General features: G+C 37.7%; 1 protein-coding gene across 1 annotated transcript; it reads left to right on the forward strand.

Moving 5' to 3' along the window:
• The first annotated feature begins 6,221 nt into the window (after positions 1 to 6,221).
• Positions 6,222 to 7,154, forward strand: LOC110316970 (olfactory receptor 2A5). The gene has a single exon (XM_021191296.1). The coding sequence runs from the start codon at positions 6,222 to 6,224 to the stop codon at positions 7,152 to 7,154; it is 933 nt and encodes a 310-aa protein (XP_021046955.1).
• Positions 7,155 to 21,198: the final 14,044 nt, after the last annotated feature.

The raw sequence follows: 21,198 nt of genomic DNA on the forward strand, positions 1-21,198 counted from the left end.
GAGACAGCTATATCAGGCTCCTGTTAGCAAGCTCTTGTTGGACTCTGCAATAATGTCTGGGTTTGGTGGTTGTTTATGGGATGGATCCCCAGGTGGGCCAGTTTCTGGATGGTCATTCCTTCAGTCTCTGCTCTGAACTTTGTCTCTGTAGCTCCTCCCATGGATATTTTCCTCCACCTTCCAAGAAGGATTGAAGTACCCACACTTTGGTTTTCCTTCTTGTTGAGATTACATGTGTTTTTCAAATTTTATCTTGGGTATTCTAAGTTTCTGGGCTAATATCTACTTATCAGTGAGTGCATATCATGTGTGTTCTTTTCTGATTGTGTTAACTCACTTTGGATGATATCCTCCAGATCCATCCATTTGTCTAAGAATTTCATGAATTCATTGTTTTTAATAGCTGAGTAGTACTACATTGTGTAAATGTACCACATTTTCTATATCCATTCCTCTGTTGAGGGACATCTGGGTTCTTTCCAGCTTCTTGCTATTATAAATAATACTGCTATGAACACAGTGAAGCATGTATCATTATTACATGTTAGAACATCTTCTTGGTATATGCCTGGGAGTGGTATAGCTGTGTCCTCAGGTAGTACTATGTTCAGTTTCTAAGGAAACTCATAACTGATTTCCAGAGTGGTTATACCAGCTTGTAATCCCACCAGTAATGGAGGAGTGTTATCTTTTTCCACATCCCCACCAGCATCTGTTGTTACCTGAGGTTTTTTTTTTTTTACTTTATTTTATTTTTATTAGATATTTTTGATATTTCAAATATTTCAAATGCTATCCCCTTTCCTGGTTTCCCCTCTGAAAACAGCATATCCCATTCCCCCTACCCCTGCTCATCAACCCACTCATTCCCCACTTCCCTGTTCTGGCATTTCCCTACCTTGATCTTAAGCATTCTGACTGGTGTGAGGTAAAATCTCAGGGTGGTTTTGACTGGCATTTCCCTGATGATTAAGGACGTTGAACATGTTTCTAGGTGCTTCTCAGCCTAGAAAGCTTTGCAAGTTTGTGAAGTCCCATTTTTCGATTCTTGATCATACAGCACAAGCCATTGCTGTTCTGTTCAGGAACTTTCCCCCTGTGCTCATATCTTCAAGGCTATTCCCCACTTTCTTCTCTATAAGTTTCAGTGTCTCTGGTTTTATGTGGAGTTCCTTGATCCACTTAGACTTGAGCTTTGTACAAGGAGATAAAAATGGATCAATTTGCATTCTTCTACATGCTAACCTCCAGTTGAGACAACACCACTTGTTGAAAATGCTGTATTCTTTCCACTGCATAGTTTTATCTCCTTTGTCAAAGATCAGGTGACCATAGGTGTGTAGGTTCATTTCTGGGTTTTCAATTCTATTCCATTGACCTACCTGTCTGTCACTGTACCAGTACCATNCAGTTTTTAATCAAAATTGCTCTGTAGTACAGCTTGAGGTCCTGGATGGTGATTCTACCAGAGGTTCTTTTATTGTTGAGAATAGTTTTTGCTATCCTAGGTTTTTTATTATTCCACATGAACTTGCATATTGTCCTTTCCAACTCTGTGAAGAATTGAGTTGGAAATTTGATGGGGATTGCATTGAATCTATAGATTGCTTTAGGCAATTTAGTCATTTTTACTATATTAATTCTGCCAGTCCATGAGCAAGGGAGATCTTTCCATCTTCTGAGATCTTTGTCTTCTTTCTTCAGAGACTTGAAGTTCTTGTTATACAGATCTTTCACTTCCTTNNTTAGAGTCACACCAAGGTATTTTATATTATTTGTTACTATTGTGAAAGGTGTTGTTTCCCTCATTTCTTTTTCAGACTATTTATCCTTTGTGTAGATAAAGGCCACTGATTTTATAATCAGCTACTTTTATATTTTTATAAAAATTTTATATCCAGCTACTTCACTGAATCTATTTATCAGGTTTAGGAGAATTTTTAGGGTCTCATATATATATATATATATATATATATATATATATATATATATATATATATTCATATCATCTGCAAATAATGATAGTTTGCTTCTTCCTTTCCAATTTGTATCCCTTTGATCTCGTTTTGCTGTCTAATTGCTCTGACTAGGACTTTAAGTATTATGTTGAATAGGTAGTAAGAGAGTGGGCAGCCTTGTCTAGTCCCTGACTTTAGTGGGATTGCTTCAAGTTTCTCTCCATTTACTTTGATGTTGGTTACTGGTTTGCTGTATATTGCTTTTATTGTTGTTAGGTATGGACCTTAAATTCCTGATCTTTCCAAAACTTATATCATGGATGGGTGTTAGATTTTGTCAAAGGTTTCTCAGCATCTAATGAGATTGTCATGTGGTATTTGGTCTTCGGTATATTGAACTATCCTTGCTTCCCTGTGATGAAGCCTACTTGATCACGATGGATAATCATTTTGTGTTCTTGGATTAAGTTTGCAAGAATTTTATTGAGATTTTTTGAGTCCATATTTATAAGGGAAAGTGGTCTGAAGTTCTTTTTCTTTGTTGGGTCTTTGGTTTAGGTATCAGAGTAATTGTGGCTTCATAGAATGAATTGGGTAGAGTGCTTTCTGTTTGTATTTTATGGAATAGTTGGAAGAGTATTGGAATTAGGTCCACTTTGAAGGTCTAATAGAACTCTGGACTAAACCTATCTGGTCCTGGGCTTTTTTTTTTTTTTTTAGATCAGAGACTATTAATACTATTAATGACTATTTCTATTTCTTTGTGGGATATGAGACTGTTTAGATCATTTATCTGACCCTGATTTAACTTTGGTACCTGGTATCTGTCTAGAAAATTATTCCTTTCATCCTAGTTTTTCAGTTGTGTTGAGTATAGTCTTTTGTAGTAGCATCTGATGGCTTTTTGATTTACCCAGATTCTGCTGTTATGTTTACCTTTACATTTCTGATTTTGTTAATTAGGATACTGTCTCTGTGTCCTCTAGTTAGTCTGGCTAAGGGTTTATCTATTTTGTTGATTTTCTTGAAGAAACAGCTCCTGGATTGGTTGATTCTTTGTATTGTTCTTTTTGTTTCTATTTGGTTGATTTCAGCAGAGTTTGATTATTTCCTGCTGTCTATTCTTCTTGGGTGAATTTGCTTCCATTTGTTCTAGAGCTTTTAGGTGTGCTGTCAAGCTGCTAGTGTATGCTCACTACAGCTTCTTTATGGACACACTCAGAGCTATGAGTTTTCCTCTTAGGTCTGCTTTCATTTTGCTCCATAAGTTTGGACATGTTGTGGTTTCATTTTCATTAAACTCTAAAAAAGTCTTTAATTTCTTTTCCTTTCTCCCTTTCTTTCTTTCTTTCTTTCTTTCTTTCTTTCTTTCTTTCTTTCTTTCTTTCTCTCTTTCTTTCTTGACCAAGTTATCATTGTATAGAGTGTTGTTCACCCTCCACGAGTATGTGGGCTTTCTATTATTCATGTTATTATTGAAGATCAGCCTTATTCCGTGGTTATCTGATAGGATGCATAGGGTAATTTCAATATTTTTGTATCTGTTGAGGCCTGTTTTGTAACCAATTATATGGTCAATTTTGGAGAAGGTACCATGAGGTGCTAAGAAGGTATATCCTTTTGTTTTAGGATAAAATGTTCTGTAGATATATGTTAAATCCATTTGTTTCATAACTTCCATTAGTTTCACTGTTTCTCTGTTTAGATTTTGGTTCTGGGATCTGTCCATTGATGAGAGTGGGTTGTTGAATTCTCCCACTATTATTGTGTGCAGTGCAATATGTGCTTTGAGCTTTACTAAAGTTTCTTTAATGAATGTGGTTGCCCTTGCATTTGGAGTATAGATGTTCAAAATTGAGAGTTCATCTTGGTAAATTTTGCCCTTGATGATAACTTTAGGTAGAAGTCGTTTTTATTCTATATTAGAATGGCTACTCCAGCTTGTTTCTTGGGATCATTTGCTTGGAAAATTGTTTTCCAGCCTTTTACTCTGAAGTAGTGTCTGTCTTTGTCACTGAGGTAGGTTTCCTATATGCAGCAAAATGCTGGGTCCTGTTTACATACCTAGTCTCTTAGTCTATGCATATCTATTGGGGAATTGAGTCCATTGATATTAAGAGATACTAAGGAAAATCATTGTTGCTTCTTATTATTTTTGTATTTAGAGTTGGAACTCTGTTCATTGGCTATCTTCTTTTAGGTTTGTTGAAAGATAACTTTCTTGCTTTTTCTAGAGCATAGCTTCCCTCCTTGTATTGGAGTTTTCCCTTTATTATCCTTTGAAGGGCTAGATTTGTGGAAAGATATCGTGTAAATTTGGTTTTGTCATGGAATAGCTAGTTTTCTCCATGTATGGTAATTGAGAGTTTTGAGAGTACAGTAGCCTGGGCTGGCATTTGTGTTCTCTTAGGGTCTGTATGACATCTGCCCAGGATCTTCTGGCTTTCATAGTCTCTGGTGAGAAGTCAGGTATAGTCCTGATAGGTCTGTCTTTATATGTTACTTGACCTTTTCCCCTTACTGCTTTTAATAATCTTTCTTTGATTTGTGTATTTGGTGTTTTGATTATTATGTGATGGGAGGAATTTCCTTTCTGGTCCAACCTATTTGTAGTTCTGTAGGCTTCTTGTATTTTCATGGGTATCTCTTCTTTAGGTTGGGGAAGTTTTCTTCTATAATTTTGTTGAAGATATTTACCGGCCCTTTAAGTTGGGAATCTTCACTCTATTCTATACCTATTAACCTTAGGTTTGTTCTTCTCATTGTGTACTGGATTTCCCGGATGTTTTGGGTTAGTATGTTTTTTGCATTTCACACTTTCTTTGATTGTTGTGTCAATGTTTTCTATGATAACTTCTGCACCTGAGATTCTCTCTTTTATCTCTTGTATTCTGTTCACGATGCTTACATCTATGGCTCCTGACTTCTTTCCTAGGATTTTTGTCTTCAGAGTTGTTTCCCTTTGTGATTTCTTTATTTTTTTCTACTTCCATTTTTAGATCCTGGATGGTTTTGTTCAATTATTTCACCTGTTTGGGTGTGTTCTCTTGTATATCTTTAAGGGAATTATTTATGTCCTTCTTATAGTCCTCCATCATCATCATGAGAAGTGACTATAGACCCATATCTTGCTTTTTTGATGAGATGGTGTATGCAGGACTTGCTATGGTGGGAGAGTTGGGTTCTGATGATGCCAAATATCCTTGGTTTCGGTTGCTTCTGTTCTTATATTTGCCTCCTGCCATCTGAGTATCTCAAGTGTTCCCTGCCCTTGATATATCTTATTTTAGCTTGTCCTTCCTGTCATCCCAGTGAGTCAGAACTTCTCAGAGTCCAGATTTCTTTGTGGTCCTGTAATGCTGAGATTCAGGGTGTTGTCAGAGTTCTTGGCAGTCAAGCTTCCTCTGAGACCCTGAGATCCTGGTATGACCAAGCTCCTGAGGTCCTGGGATCCTAAGGTCCTGGGCATGTTAGAGGGCCTGGAAGTGGTACCTCCTCTGGGGATCTTGGGGCTGTCTGCTGAGTTTGAAACCAAGAAAGACCAGCACCACCTGGCAGGAACCTGAGCCACTGGTCTGGTGGGGTTCCTGTGTCTGTACTACAGCTGGCCCTTGGCACTTCCGGTTCTGTTGTAACAGATTTTTTGTTCTACTCACCAGTGATCCTAAGCTCCCGAGCTTGCTAGGGCGCCAGAGGGGTGAAGTGTCCTCTGGGGTCCATGGGACTGTCCACGGAGTTCAGGCCCAAGGTGGCCCTGTGCTGGGGCTGATCAGAAGGGCATACTCTTTATTTATTAGTTGAGTTCCTATCATGTGCAATGTACTCTGCATAATTCATAAGACAGGAAAGACTTGGTTGAGAATGTAGAAACAAAACATGAGAACTGAATAGAACTCAAACACGGAACATATGGCTGCAATGTCTTCTCAAAAATAAAATAGTTAAATATTCTGAAAAATAAAAATTCACATTGTCAACATGATCTTGTATTCAAAAATAAATGTTGAAATGGGAAATGTGGATATGATCATAACAGCTTGGGATCATATCTATGTTAGGTTTAATGGATTTTCATTTTTTTGTTACAGTGTATTAAATGATTTAACATAATGATTCTGAAAGTGATTGCTAACTGAAAGCCCCACAGTGTGCATCATGAAACAACCCTCTATTTTTCTAACAGCTAATCCACACTTGTCTTTGCTCCTCAGAACACGTTTCATTGCCCACAGCAGTGACCTCCACAGGGCCTGTCACAAGGGTATGACAGAGAACCAGACATGGGTCCCAGAGTTCATCCTGCAGGGATTCCTCCTCAGCCCGCGGATGCAGATACTCCTCTGTGGCCTCTTCTCCCTGCTCTATACTTTCACTCTGCTGGGGAACGGAGTCATTCTGGGACTCATCTGGCTTGACTGCAGACTCCACACCCCCATGTACTTCTTTCTCTCCCACCTGGCCATCGTCGATATTTCATATGCTACCAACAATGTCCCCAAGATGTTGGCAAACCTTCTCGCTAAGAAAAAATCTATTTCTTTTGCCCCGTGTATAATGCAGACATTTTTATACATGGCTTTTGCTCACACCGAGTGTCTCATCCTGGTGATGATGTCCTATGATCGGTATGCCGCCATCTGCCAACCCTTACAATACTCTGTCATCATGGGCTGGAAGGTGTGCACCACTATGGCTATTGCTTCTTGGGCATGTGGCTCCCTCCTAGCCCTGGTGCACGTTGTTCTTATCCTGAGGCTGCCGTTTTGTGGGCGCCATGAAATCAACCACTTCTTCTGTGAAATATTGTCTGTCCTTAAGTTGGTCTGTGCTGACACAACGCTCAACCAAATTGTCATCTTTGCAGCTTCTGTATTTATCTTAGTGGGACCACTGTGCTTTGTGCTGGTTTCCTACACACGTATCCTGATCGCCATCCTGAAGATCCAGTCAGGGGAGGGTCGCAGAAAGGCCTTCTCGACCTGCTCCTCCCACCTCTGTGTGGTCGGGCTCTTCTTTGGTAGCGCCATCGTCATGTACATGGCCCCCAAGTCCCAGCACCCAGAAACGCAGCAGAAGATTCTTTCCTTGTTTTACAGCCTTTTCAACCCCATGTTGAATCCCCTGATCTACAGCCTGAGGAACACTGAGGTCAAGGGTGCCGTGAAGAGAGTATTGTGGAAACAGAGATCAAGATGAATACCCAAGAGAGTCTGCGGAGCTATATAGTGTATTTTCTATGAGAGTGTAGGAATGGAAATAAAACGCTTTACAGTCTCATAGGTTTCTGAGGTCATGAGTATATACTGATTAGGGTTTTCCCCTATTTACCAAATAACCAAATTCCAAAGCACAGCTAGAAAGGCACAGATGTACCGGTTACAAAGAGTCAGGAGGCAGCAATGCACAGGAGCCAGGAGTCATGAAAGTCTCCTCTCTCTTCCAGAACCATATAAGATTTGATTACTCATTATTTAAGGTGTGGTTTCCTTTTAAAGTTGTTTCCATCTTCCTATTGACATAAATGTATGCTAAAGAGCCTATACATATGGTGCTCCAGTATATACCCCTAACAATGCAGCATAAATACGCATCTTGATTAAGCAACCCCTACTGAGAATGTAGCAAGGACTAAGAATGGAGGGAGTACCTGATACATGACTTTACTATGAATATCACCCAAATGAGCAGATAACTTTAATCCTACAGGAAAAAAAGTTTAATTGCATGGGCTTTGTTTTTCCTTTAAGTGAAAAGCAAAGAACAATCAAGGTGTTTGTTTAATTTCCCCTTATTCTGTATCATTAACCAAAACAGGTTTACAGAGAAGTTGTATTTAGAGTAAACATGAAGGAAGGCTTTAGAGAAATTCCCATTACAAAGTGATAAGGGTGGCAGTTCACCAGTACTGCAATTGCATAAAATCTATATAAGGGTGAAAAAGTAGAGCACAGGATAAAGGCACCAAGGAAAACAGATAGTTATTTGAACACTGTAGATCACCAGAGCAAAGATACAATAAGTATAACAACAGGACTTTTAGGAATCTCACCGAAGTTCCATGGACATGTACCCCGGGTAATGGAAATATGCTTTCCTGGGCCTCTATAGTCAGAATATGAAAGAGCCTTTGGGTTTATTTTAAGAGAAAATCAGGGAACTAAGCAACCATCACAGCGTGATGAAGTGTTTTTTGTTTTTTGTTTTTGTTTGTTTGTTTGTTTGTTTGTTTTTTGAGACAGGGTTTCTCTGTGTAGCCCTGGCTGTCCTGGAACTCACTCTATAGACCAGGCTGGCCTCGAACTCAGAAATCCACCTGCCTCTGCCTCCCGAGTGCTGGGATTAAAGGCATGCACCACCAATGCCCGGTGAAGTGATTTCTTTAACACAGTCAGTTTCTATGCTCATTTGCTCCTTCTCTATCCTTCTAGCACTGGTGACATTCACAGGTCATTCTATTTACTGTGCCTTAATTCTTTTTTATTCTCTTTGACCCCTTATTATTGTTTTCTGATGAAATAAAGAAGCAGAGGGAAACTTTCTCTTCCCACTTTCTCTTCTATGGTATTATTTTGCTGGCTGGTCTGCACTTTCAACTCACCTGGGAAAAATATCTTGTCTCTTGCAATTATCTCCATAATAGGTACACTTTTCTAGTCATTAGAAATCCACAACCTTTGCTCTAAAATCTACACAAGAGAAAAAACCCAAGTAAATTAATTTTGCCTTTCAATGGATGTCACTATAAAGTACTATAGAATTATAGTATTATTATTATTACTAGATTGAATCAAGATTTTTTTCTCATTCATCCTGAACCATTTTTATATTCTCAAATTGTCTACTATTTATTATAGTTAAAACAGTTAAGACTCTGTGGGAGAAATGTACTCAAGGGATGGAATTTACTCTCATATCAGTTCAAAATGCTCAAAAAAATTAGATTAAAAAAGATTAAATGGGTGCAGAATACATCAGTTAAACTTGTAACTACTATACATGAATTCCAAAGCTCATCAGAGCAACACTAATAGAAATACAGACACTTCAGAAAAACCCGAGTAGAAGAGGTTGTTACTTTCTTTACATTTGAATGCTCATTTGTTAATAAACATGTTATTTTGGTGTCATGGCCTCCTCAGATATATTCTTTCCACATTAGTCATAGCTTTCAAAGGACTAAGAAAAAGTCAGGGAAAGATGCATGAATTTATGAATTAAATTCTCCCTAGTACCTCCCAAATATCACCCCATTTTCTGTAACAGCACATGAAAAAAAAAAAAAAGCAGATTCCCTCAGCTTAACAGATAAGACATCATTTCAAAATGATTTAGTAACCTGTCCTATGTTGCATGGCCAGTAGCTGCACAGAATTGAGAGTTATGCCTGAGCCATGCTATTTTCTGTTCGTCATTACTCTCTTCACCAAACAGCACAGAATGCCTCTCCACATGTGTTAGGCTCACCAGCCTGGGAAAAAGCAGAATATATGAAATTCACAGTATTGTGGCCAAAGCATTAGTACTAGAAACAATGCAGCCTTTAGCCAAGAGAATCACTGTTACCATTGATAAGACACATGTCCAGAGTAGCCTGATTGATCTGCACAGTAACTCCCTCTCCATACCTTTCTGCAATATCACAAAGCCTTACAGCAGGAGGAACATGAGTGAGAGAGAGAGCAGACTATTCTCAGAGTCACACCAGGCCTGTGATTCTGGGCTTCTTACTAACAGCAACTTGTTTCTTTTCCTTTACAAAGACTGCTTTCCCAGAAGCTTCCGTTCCCCTGGTGCGTACATGTCCAGGGCCAAGTGCTCTGGGTTCGTGAACTAAGACAGAGTAGGAATCTGGTACAGGGTAGGCTTAGATGCTTGCTCTGTTGTACTTAAGCTAAGTTAAACTTACCCTTTCTAGCTTACTAGTGAATGAGACATGGACTGTGGTTATTTTAATTGGCTTTGACAATTACTGGGGATAACTCGTAATCTACTTTTCTAGATGCTGCGCTGGCTACTTCCTCAATGGTATTGAAAGGACAACAAAAACCCAATTTGTCTCCATTTAAGGACCAGGTCTGAATTTGAAAGGAAGGTCCTGGGCACCAGCTCCAGGAATAGACCATAAAATCCAGAAACAAAGTTGTAAAACCTTCTTCCAGAAAACAGTCTGGGGATAATCAGAAAAATGGGAAAATATCTTATCTCAGGATGGGGCAGCTCTGCTGGGCAGCCCTATCTTATCTTGTGGTTAAAAGCTCAGGACATAGGAATGCAAACCACAGACTACCTGTGCCCTCCCCAGCACCAGCCAATGAAATTTTAGATTACCTAATCCTTCTAGGGAGTGTCCCCAGTTCCCTATAAGAAGGCCTGCATGCCTTTGTCTGGGGTCACCATTTAGAAGAATGGTTGACCCCACATGCTGAATGTTTCTTCCAAATAAACACTCTTTGTCTTTGCATACTCTCTGCTGTCTTCATTCAATGACCCTTACAGCATACCCCAAATGCTCACTGTTTCTCCTGGCCATGTGCTCACGGTCCATCTCCTCTCATGGTGGCTTCCTCCTCTCTCAGTCTCCTCTCTCCTCTCCCCCTACCCCCTTACTGCAATCCCCAACTCAAAACCCACCTGCCTCTAATCCCTCCAGTAATTGGCTCTTCCATTTTTGTATAATCCATAAGTTTAAATTAAGAAACAAGGTTTGCTCAACAAAAACTATTAAAATTGAGAATTCACTCATAAGCAATTAGACTTTCTGGGTATAGAATTTAGCATTACAATACATAGGAACAGACCAAATATTAACACTCTATTGTGCTTCAGTTCTGTCAGGACTTAACTGAATTCATCAGCTTTGAACAATGGTTTCTCCAAGTTTGACTGTATCATAGGTCAGGTATATAGAGATGATAATGTTTTCATAGTTATTTCATACGACTTTTTTTTTTTTTTTTTGAGACAGGGTTTCTCTGTGTAGCCCTGGCTGTCCTGGAACTCACTCTATAGACCAGGCTGGCCTCGAACTCAGAAATTCGCCTGCCTCTGCCTCCCAAGTGCTGGGATTAAAGGCATGTGCCACCACTGCCCAGTTCTTTTTATTCATTTATTTTAAACTTCAGATTTTATTCCCCTCCTGGTCCACCCCCATACCTCCTCCCCACCCCACTCCCCTATCTCCAGGAAGGTGTCCCCACCCCCACCCCGCCCCGTCCCACTAGATCACTAAACTCCGTGGGGCCTCCAGTCTCTTGAGGGTTAGGTAGATCTCCTCTGACTAAACTCAAACCTGGCAGTCCTCTGCTGTATATGTGTTGGTGTATGCTGCCTGGTTGATGGTCTGGTGTAAGAGATCTCAGGGATCGAGGTTAATTGAGACTGCTGTTCCTCTTACAGGGTTGCCCTCCTCCTCAGCTTCTTCCAACTTTCCCCTAATTCAACCACAGGGGTCAGCGGCTTCTGTCCATTGGTTGGGTGCAAATATCTTCATCTGACTCAGCTGCTTGTTGAGTCTTTCGGAGGGCAATCATGCTAGGTCCCTTTTTGTGAGTGCTCCACAGCTTCAGTAATAGTGTCAGGTCTTGGGGCTTTCCCTTGAGCTGGATCACACTTTGGGCCTGTTACTGGACCTTCTTTTCCTTGGGTCCCTTTCCATTTCCATCCTTGCAGTTCTCCAGACAGGAACAATCATTAGTCAGAGTTTTGACTGTGGGATGGCAACCCCATCCCACACTTGATGCCTTGTCTTTCTGTTGGAGGTGGGCTCTACAAGTTCCCTCTCCCCAATGTAGGGCATTTCGTCTAAGATCCCTCTCTTTGAGTCCCGAGAGTATACTGTAGCTGTCTTCAGGTACACCAGATGAGGGCATCAGATCCCATTACAGATGGTTGTGAGCCACCATGTGGTTGCCAGGAGTTGAACTCAGGACTTCTGGAACAGCAGTCAGTGCTCTAAAACATTAAGTCATCTCTCCAGCCCTCATATGACTTTTATGCAGCTAAATGATATTGTATATGTCAATCTGGTTTGAAAATGTGTTTCTGATAAGTAATGTATCAAATATAAGAATATCACATAGTAAGACTGAGTGATGATAAATCTCGTGACTAAACATCCATAGAACTGTATAATCTAATTTTATTTTAATGACTCATAAATTAATATAGTGTTTACTAAATAATGAATGTATCTCAAAATCTTCAGCTATTTCAGCTGTGTGGTATTGTGGTTTTGTTTTTCTTTGGTTGCTAATTTAGGGAAAGATAAAAGAAGATGGCACTCCAGGTTTGGTCTAAAATAATTTTCATTGTCCCTGCTCAGAGATAAAATTATAAGAATAATCCTTGGTAAAAATTATACTCTACTTCATATCACTTTAATTCCGAGATTATTTTTATTAATTTTTTAAATTAATGGCTTAGAAATAATAGATACCATTGTGATGTTTAAATTCATTAGTATTTCAAACATGTAGTCCATAAATATTCTTGAATTAGCATTTAGAATATAAAAGAGATATTAAAATGACTAGTCTGTAGGCTTGTTATTGTCATCTTTCTGCCGGCACACTAAGAATTCTCAGATGGTACCTGTCAAAAACACCTGTGGAGATATGAACTCACCAATGTTGTTCCTTGTGTCTTGTCTGTCATCTCAGCAGCCACTGTGGCTGTGTGTCACGTTGATAACTATGTTGTTACCAGCATCCAGGGTGCTAGAAACATCAGCATTGAAGTATACAGAAGAACAATCAATGAGTGAACAGACACAGCAATTGCTGTAAATGGTTCACTGGGGAAAATAGAAGACAAAAAGAAGCAGAATGCTCTGATTTTGTTTGTCTTGAGTATGTGCCAGGTCTTGTGGCTGCTGTTACAACCAGTGCAAGTGCAATGTTCAATGTCCCTACTGAAACTGTTTCCTTGTAGTAAAGCACCACGATGGTTCTTACAATATTTTTACCCCCTATTCCACAATTCCCTGAGTTTTGGGAGAAGGGAGTGTGACCTAGATATGCCATTTAGCACTGAGGCTTCTCTGACAAGGGGTGAGACTTACACTACTCTAAGTGCACAAGGTTACATTCTTAGGAGTCACTTTAATAGTGTGTTCATCTGAATCCTAGCACAGTGAAGGAAGGTAGACATAAGTAGGAAGGGGAGTCACTTTTCTTTAGTAGTATGGACTCTCATATGTTGTCCTTGAAACCAGTGGATGGACACATCCCAGAGTATATCAGCAGTACAGATTAGGCTTACTGAATTTATTTTTAAAAAAAGGGCACTACATGATAAAATTTAAGAGTTACAGGGTTTAAAAAAAAAAAGCAGGCTAGTTTCCAAATACCTGAGACAGAGATCTATTGATTTACTCACCAAGCTTTAAGCACAATATCTGAGCAGATGTTCCTAACCCTCTGTGCTAACTTAGCTTTTCCCCAATCACATGCCCTGGGTTGCCTGCATTCAGTCTCTCCTTGGCTCACTCTTCTGCAGCTGTCTGACCTCATGGAGAACTCTGTGGCAACTCCTTTTCATGCCTGGCCTCATGACTACCTCCTCTTCTTCTTCTTCTTCTTCTTCTTCTTCTTCTCTTTCCTCTTCTCCCCTCCCTTCTCCTTCTCCTTTTTCCTCCACCTCAAGGCCCTTCTTCTTCTGCACCCTCACCTTCCTTATGGCCAAATCTTTCTACCTGGCTCCTCCCCTGAATCCCCTGGCTGGAACTGGAAAGCTAGCTTTCCTACCTCCTGTGCCCAGTCACTGGCTGTTCAGCTTTTTATTAACCAATCAAAGATAATTGATACAAGAGATTCTTCAATATTCATGACAATGCCCATGTCCAGATTGTAATTAGATTTGGGGACACAGAAATCAGAATCAGAATACACAGTCTGGGAGAAGCTGGGGAGTCCAGGTAGATATGATTAAAATTGCATGAACTTCTCAAAGAACTAATAAAAAAATAGAAAAATGAATTCCCTTCATTCCAAAGGACATTGGATAAGAGGCAAAAGTAACTGTTTATTACCTTTCTCAAAGGGAAAAACAAATCAATAAATAGGTTTATTGATGCTGCAGAATTGAAATCAATATGAGAAAATATTCTCTGGAATTATGAGTTATTTAGCAAGAGTTCTTGTGAATAGTTGTATAAATGTGAAGAATTCATTTTGAGAAAACATTTCAAAATTCTCTCTAAGCTTTCTTCAATCTTAAACATTTTATGATCTCACAAATTCTCCTTTACTTTTTAATGTGGAAGAATTCAAATTGATTGTGAAACAAACTTGTAATGATCCAAAATTATTTAAATGGTAACTCTAAGAAAACATTTAAAATCCTGCCTAGTTCTTCTGAGGATTGATCAGAGTCATCAAAGGGAAAACTCAAGCATGAAATCATATCTCTATATGCTCCATACCTGTAGTTCTTTCTCCTTAATTCCCATATCATCACATCTATACTTATAAATGCATATGGTTTCCCATTGTGAAGTATTGCTCCTATCTCCAGTGATAAGAGCTCAATAATTTTTGTTTTAAACACAAAGCAGTAACAGATAATTCAAAAAGAGAGTGAATAAAAAATATGAAAACAGCTTCTAGTGTAACAAACATTTCTATGGGGGTGAAGCAAAACACACATGAAGCCCCGTGAGAGGTGCAGACACTATGTGGTGGCTGTGGGGTCTACAAGCTGGCTTCAGTGGAAACCGTGGTGTCCTTGAGAACTAATGAATTTAAAGTACTTCATATGATAGTGGGAAACTAAAGCTGGGAATCTTTCTTAAAATTAGGAAATGGAGAAGGGCAGGCAAGATTCCCATTAAATAGTCTGCCATAACTGTCTTGCTCTCCACCAGCCTTATGAGTACCACAAGGTGGGGTTATAACAGGCAGGAATGTTGCCCTTAAACACTGCAGGCAGACACCTGCTGCAGCCACAGAACATCAGTGCACTCAATATCACTCAAGGGATAGAATTCAAAATTATCTCCATGAGAAAGGGCAGGTAGAATACTGGCTTTGCACAATAACCTTTTAATCCAGTTTTTTAATCTACCAAGAAATACAATACAAATGTAAACTGGATGCAGAGTCCCATCTCATGGCAATTACCTTATGCCATCAGGAATGAGCTATCTCATACATACTTCATATTTATTTGTTTTGAACATTGTACTGGCTGGTTTTGTGTGTAAGCATGACACAGGCTGGACTTATCACAGAAAAAGGAGCTTCAGTTGGGGAAATGCTTCCATGAGATCCAGCTGTGTGAAATTTTCTCAATTAGTGATAACGCCTGGAGGGCCCCTTGTGGGTGGTGCCATCCCTGGGATGGTAGTCCTGGGTTCTATAAGAAAGCAAGGTGAGCAAACCAGGGGAAGCAAGTCAGTAAGAAACATTCCCCCATGGCTTCTGCTTCACCTCCTGCTTCCTGACCTGCTCAGTTCCAGTCCTGACTTCCTTTGGTGATGAACAGCAACATGGAAGTGTAAGCTGAATAAACCCTTTCCTCCCCAACTTGCTTCTTGGGTCATGATGTTTGTGCAGGAATAGAAACCCTGACAAGACAAACATGTAAACAGATTTTTAAATGTATAGCCATTACTTTAAATGGGTAAGAAATTACCAAGGAAAGATCACTAAAGGATATATTACAAATTTTAGAAATAAATGTACGCTTACTGAAATAAAATTAAATTTGCTAGGAACAAATTCACAAAATGTGATCATTTCTAGGCTGATCACATGGAGAAAAATGATATTAAAACAAGAACCCAGAAGGGTTTGGGAGATGTCTTAGTAGGTAAGGCATTTGCACCACAAGTGTGATGACTGGAGGTCTCGTTCCTACAAACCCATGTGAATGCTGGATACATACAGCGGTTGCTTGTAATTCTAGTGCTTGCAAGGCAGAGACAAGACCCTGGAACAAGCTGGCTAAGTAGACTGACTTGGACTGCAAAGCTCTAGCTTCAAGAAAGCTTGCCGTAACATAGAATGTGGAGAGTGATCCGGAAAGACAAGCAACATTTACCTCCTCCACATACATAAATGTATCCACACACATTTGAATATGTGTAACACATTCACATAATGGGTAAAGTTTTTAATATACTTTTTAATTTGGATCACAATCTCAAACATTCTATTGAGAATTTTTGTTATCTATGTTCATTAGCGAGATTGTTTTCTAATTTTCTGTTGTTGTTCAATCTTTTGTTTCAGTACCAAGTCATTCTTGGCTTCAATAAATGAGTTTAAACGTTCTTTTTTCCCCCTCTATTTTATGGAATAATTTTAAGAGTATTGGCATTTGTTTTTCCTTAAAAGTATTATAGAGTTCTGAATTGTATCCATTTTGCCCTGGGCTTTTCTTAGTTGGTAGATATGTTAACCACTGCTTCTGTCTCTTGGGTTGATATGAGTGTCCTTAAATTATTTACTTCATCATGATTACATTTTGGTAAGTTGTGTATATGTAGAAATCCAAGTTTAATGAAATATACATGTTTAAAGTAGTCCCTTTTTGTCCAGCCATAGGCATTACTGTTTTCACCAAAAAAACATGAGATAGACAATTTATACTGTATTTTGTATTGAAATATGTTTATTTTTTCTTTAATTATAATTAAGCAGAGTATAAAATTTTAGAGTAGCCCTTTCCTCATAACTTTGAATATTCTTTCCTGACATCTGTTTGGCAAAGAGAGTGTCTTCTAATAAAATACTTACTATTATTTAGGCATGATAGCATGAATCTACAACAACCCTAATAGTGAGAAGATGGAGATAGGTGGATCTCAGTCAGTTGGTAGGCAGTGAAGCTCCAGGTCCAGTTAAAGTCTCAAAAATAGGATGAAGTGATTAATAAAGACATCCAAAAGCAGTCTCTAACTTCCACGTACCTACCTATGGGCAAGTTCATTGGCATACTCATACCCCACACACATACACACCAAGCAACTGGGTCTATTTAGTGTTGTTTGTTTATTTGAAATATATATATGTTTAGAGCTGACTGTAGAGAATTTTTAATTCAGCAACATGGGGAATGACGGAACTTCTCTGTTTCTTTTCTCACTGTAACTACACTGAATGAATCTTCTTTTAAATATTCAAATCAGAGTTTGCAATCTCCATAGAACATTATTTATGTAAGAGAAAATTTTATTTTAAATGTTAAAAAAATATCAAAATAGATGGCCTAATCGGCCATCACTGGGAAGAGAGGCCCCTTGGTCTTGCAAACTTTATATGACCCAGCACAAGGGAAGGCCTGNGCCAAGTAGTNGGAGTGGGTGGGTAGGGGAGCAGGGGCGGGGGGGGGGTATAGGAAACTTTCAGGATAGCATTTGTAATGTAAATAAAGAAAATAATAAAAGAAAAAATAAAAAAATAAAAAAATTTCAAAATAGAAAGTTTATTACATTAAAAAGGCCACTATAGCGAATGGCTTCATAGTAAGAAGATGGGAGCATAGATACGAAGTAGGGATAAAAATCTGCAGAAAAGGCAGTGATTTTTAAAATAAGAATAGAAATAGAACACTTTGGATAAAGTGTGCTTTAATAAATTTTAAAAAGATAGCTTTACCTTCTTTATGTAAAAATAGAAAATTTAAACAATATATATTCAAGAAAAATAACTTGATTCCAAGAATTTTCTAAGAAATACAAAGTTCTAAATTTTACCAGTCTTCAAATGACTACTTATTGTTATGTTATACCACAAGCTTTGAGACTAGAAAAGAAGAAAATGACCAAACTCATTCTATTAAGCTAGGAAAACATTGATAACAAACATGGGAAAATGAAATAGAAGAAAAGGAATTGATTGAACAAATCTCAAAAAGGACTTAAACACAAAACTATAAGTGCAGTAAAAGAGACTAGAAATATTATGGAGGGAATGTAATTTATCAACTTGTATGGCACTAAATTGTACAATAAACAATGTGTGGGTAAGACTGACTGTTTCTTTTTAGATACCAGAAACCCGTAGCCATCTGCCTGAGCAAGGGTATAGCGTGGACTCTAGTCACCAGCAAGCCTTCTAGTGAAAATCTTTAAAGGACAAAAGTCCATGCTAAAGTGACCATGGTTACTTTTTTTCCTACTAAATATAATTAGATTATTATTTCCTTAGTAGGTTGGCATATATAGTAAAATACTAATATAGGAAAGTATATGTTTTATCTCTTCTTTTTTGACTATGGCAACAATAAATAAATGAATCAAAGAAGTATTTAAACTGCAAAAGAAGACATCATTAGTTGTGTCCATTATAGTCCATGAAGATATAAAACATGGTTAGCTCATCTGTAGTTCAGGAAGAAGGGAAAATGGTAATATTGATAGCTTTGGAGGGTTCCTTCTTCCTTTCTGAAATCAAAATCACTAGACAATGAAGTGGAAAAAATATTTCCTGGTGAAAATATTCCTTCTCTATTTGTGCCCAGTCAAATTTTACAGAATAATATTTAATAAGTCCCTTTGGGATATTTTGTCTACTTTCTTGATTCCTAAACATGCTTCCCACAGCTGCTGTTGATCTTATTATCTGAACTTATTTTATGAATTATATTCCTTGTGGAGCCTTGACACACACACACACACACACACACACACACACACACACACACATCTTTTTAAAGGAACAATGGTTAATGTGTATAGAAATGATTGCAACTTCCCATTAAATACTATTTAATCTATTTGGATGTTAGTAGGTATGAATGTTTTGAAGATCTTCAAATTATAAGTCAAGTGATTTCATTATATTGAAGGCACCCTGATCTAGAAGTCTTTGTATTGATTCTTAGATCTGTGCTCATAGACCACAGTGATTGAATATGGCATCAGTATTCTCACTTCTTGTCATGAGCTTTTCCCCAGGGAAAACCAGAATTTAACACAGTGACAGCCCCCCCCTTTTTTTTTCTGAAAGGGCGAGCATACAGTGTGTGTGGTGGGTGTTTTGTCCTTCCCTTTCCACATTTTCAGAATATATTAGGAGCTGACTGAACTAATGGGAAAATAAAGTCAACTCCTTTGAGAGAAAGTCCATCTCCAAGTATCTGCTCAGAAGAAAAGAATTTCCACACTAAGAGCTACTTGCTTCTCTCAACGTGTCTTCACATTCTTTCTTGTAAGTTTGAGAAAAGTTTCCTATATAGTTTAAACTATTTTTATTATGAAATTTCAGATAAAAAGAAAAACTACAACTGAAAATGTCACTATTGCTATCTATTCTTTCTGAATTCCTGCTGTTTATAAACTTAGTTACCAAGACAATTTGAAGGCTATCAATGCTTTAGATACACCTAATGTGGGTCATCTTTTTCGATGCTGTTGCTTTTTTATTATTATTATTGTTAAAACTGTTAGGAAGCTTAACTCTTTGAGAGAAATGCTTATAAAGTTTCCATTAGCTCATGAAATTATTGAGAAATGGGCTAATGACACAGAACAAAAGCACCTTGGAGACTTTATTTTTTTCATGTAAGACTATTTTTTTGAAGGAAGTAGGAGAATTAGTGTGTGTGTGTGTGTGTGTGTGTGTGTGTGTGTATGTGTATCTTCTAACAAGAAGGCTATCTGTGCTGGCAAGAAGGGACATCTCTTGTACTTGTTCCCATAACACATAGCAGAATATAGCAGATGTTCAGTAAATGTCTGTGCATTTTACATTTGTACTTTGGTCACCTGGAGATAGGAGCAATATAAATAGTGTTCACTGGTCATTCTTTTTTATTTGACTCTGTATTCATAGAATAAGAACTTTGAAATATCTTACAATGAAAGTAGCTTACTAACATATTTTAAACTTTGGGTGAAATTTATTTGAACATAAAAGTAATATTTTATCTTCATTGCTTCCAAAAGGTAAATACTGTATTAAAATAAACAATCACTTTTCTATACACTTGATTAACTGAATCCTCTACTTGAATTAGTATCCTACTTCAACTTCTCCAATGATGCAGGAATCATTCTTGAATAAGTGGGAAATTAATTTGTTATACAATCAACCAACTTAAATAAATTTTAATCCTAGTAAAACAATCACCTTTGTGGGAGATGATTCCATTAATCACAAATCTGTTTCTTGGACTCAGATGATATTGTCTCTGAATAGTTTCCTGTATTTGACTTAAGGTAAAACAAAAAAATTTATCCTCATTTGCTTACAAAACCTTTCATATATCAAAATATGACTGTGAAACATGTTGTCAGAAATTAACTCATAATTTTTTTCTGGGATTTTTATTTTAAATGTGAAATTCACATGAATTCTAGACTAAAGAATGATATAGAGTCAAACAAGAAAGCTGCAGCAATAGTTTAACAGTTGCAGTTCAAAGCTTAGAAAACCTCTCTATCAAAGGGGATTTAAGCATCTAACCAGCCACAAAAGAAAATATGACTGTGTTAATAAAATAATTAATTTACATAGTCCTTAAGCAGTATACAGAAGATTCTTTAGATATGAATCTACAGTGAAAGCCTAAACTTTAATCTTTGATTCAGTCAACACTTTTAACTGAAAGCTTAAAAATAACATTAAATTATTCACATGGCAATTCTACTACTGAAGCTGAGTAAAACAGTACAGAATAAAAGAGAATATGACACAAGCACTGAACAATGATAGGATTCTAGAGGGGATATATATAGGGGACACATGAAGATAAAACAAAGCACAAACTATAACAGAAACAATGATAACCCTATGTTTTCTAACCCTATGTTCATCTGTGGGTACAAAAGTGAAAAGACAGTGGTCCCTAACCTAAATCCAGCTGGGGTTAAAACAAACTTCCAATCTGTCTATGCCATTCAGGTTTATTGTGTTTTATTACTACTGAAATCCATGAAAGTAAATATTAAAATTATAACATACCTTGCGTTTGTAAGAAAATTTGATAGAAGGATCATTGACGAACTCCTCACCCTCATTCCATATAATAATGACTATACATGGCACATGTATATGCCTGTCTACTTCAACTGAACTGTACAGCCATCTCCATGACAGGAACTTATTACTCTGTTTTGATAAAAATCGGTTTGAACATGAAAGCAGTATTTGCTGAATAATGTAATACAATATTAGCATTTGGCTTATGAAATACACATTTCCTTCTGATTCATTTGAAACACAAAAAAGCTTTTAATTTAGTGATTAACAAGTGAAGAATATCACGGAGGGTTTTCTTTTCTTTTTTTTTTTTT

Source organism: Mus pahari, chromosome 2 (assembly GCF_900095145.1).
Source record: "Mus pahari chromosome 2, PAHARI_EIJ_v1.1, whole genome shotgun sequence".
Classification (NCBI taxonomy): Eukaryota; Metazoa; Chordata; class Mammalia; order Rodentia; family Muridae; genus Mus; species Mus pahari.

Bases quoted from the DNA above. Each gene is read 5' to 3' on its own strand.
- LOC110316970 (XM_021191296.1), top strand. From the start codon at position 6,222: ATGACAGAGAACCAGACATGGGTCCCAGAGTTCATCCTGCAGGGATTC.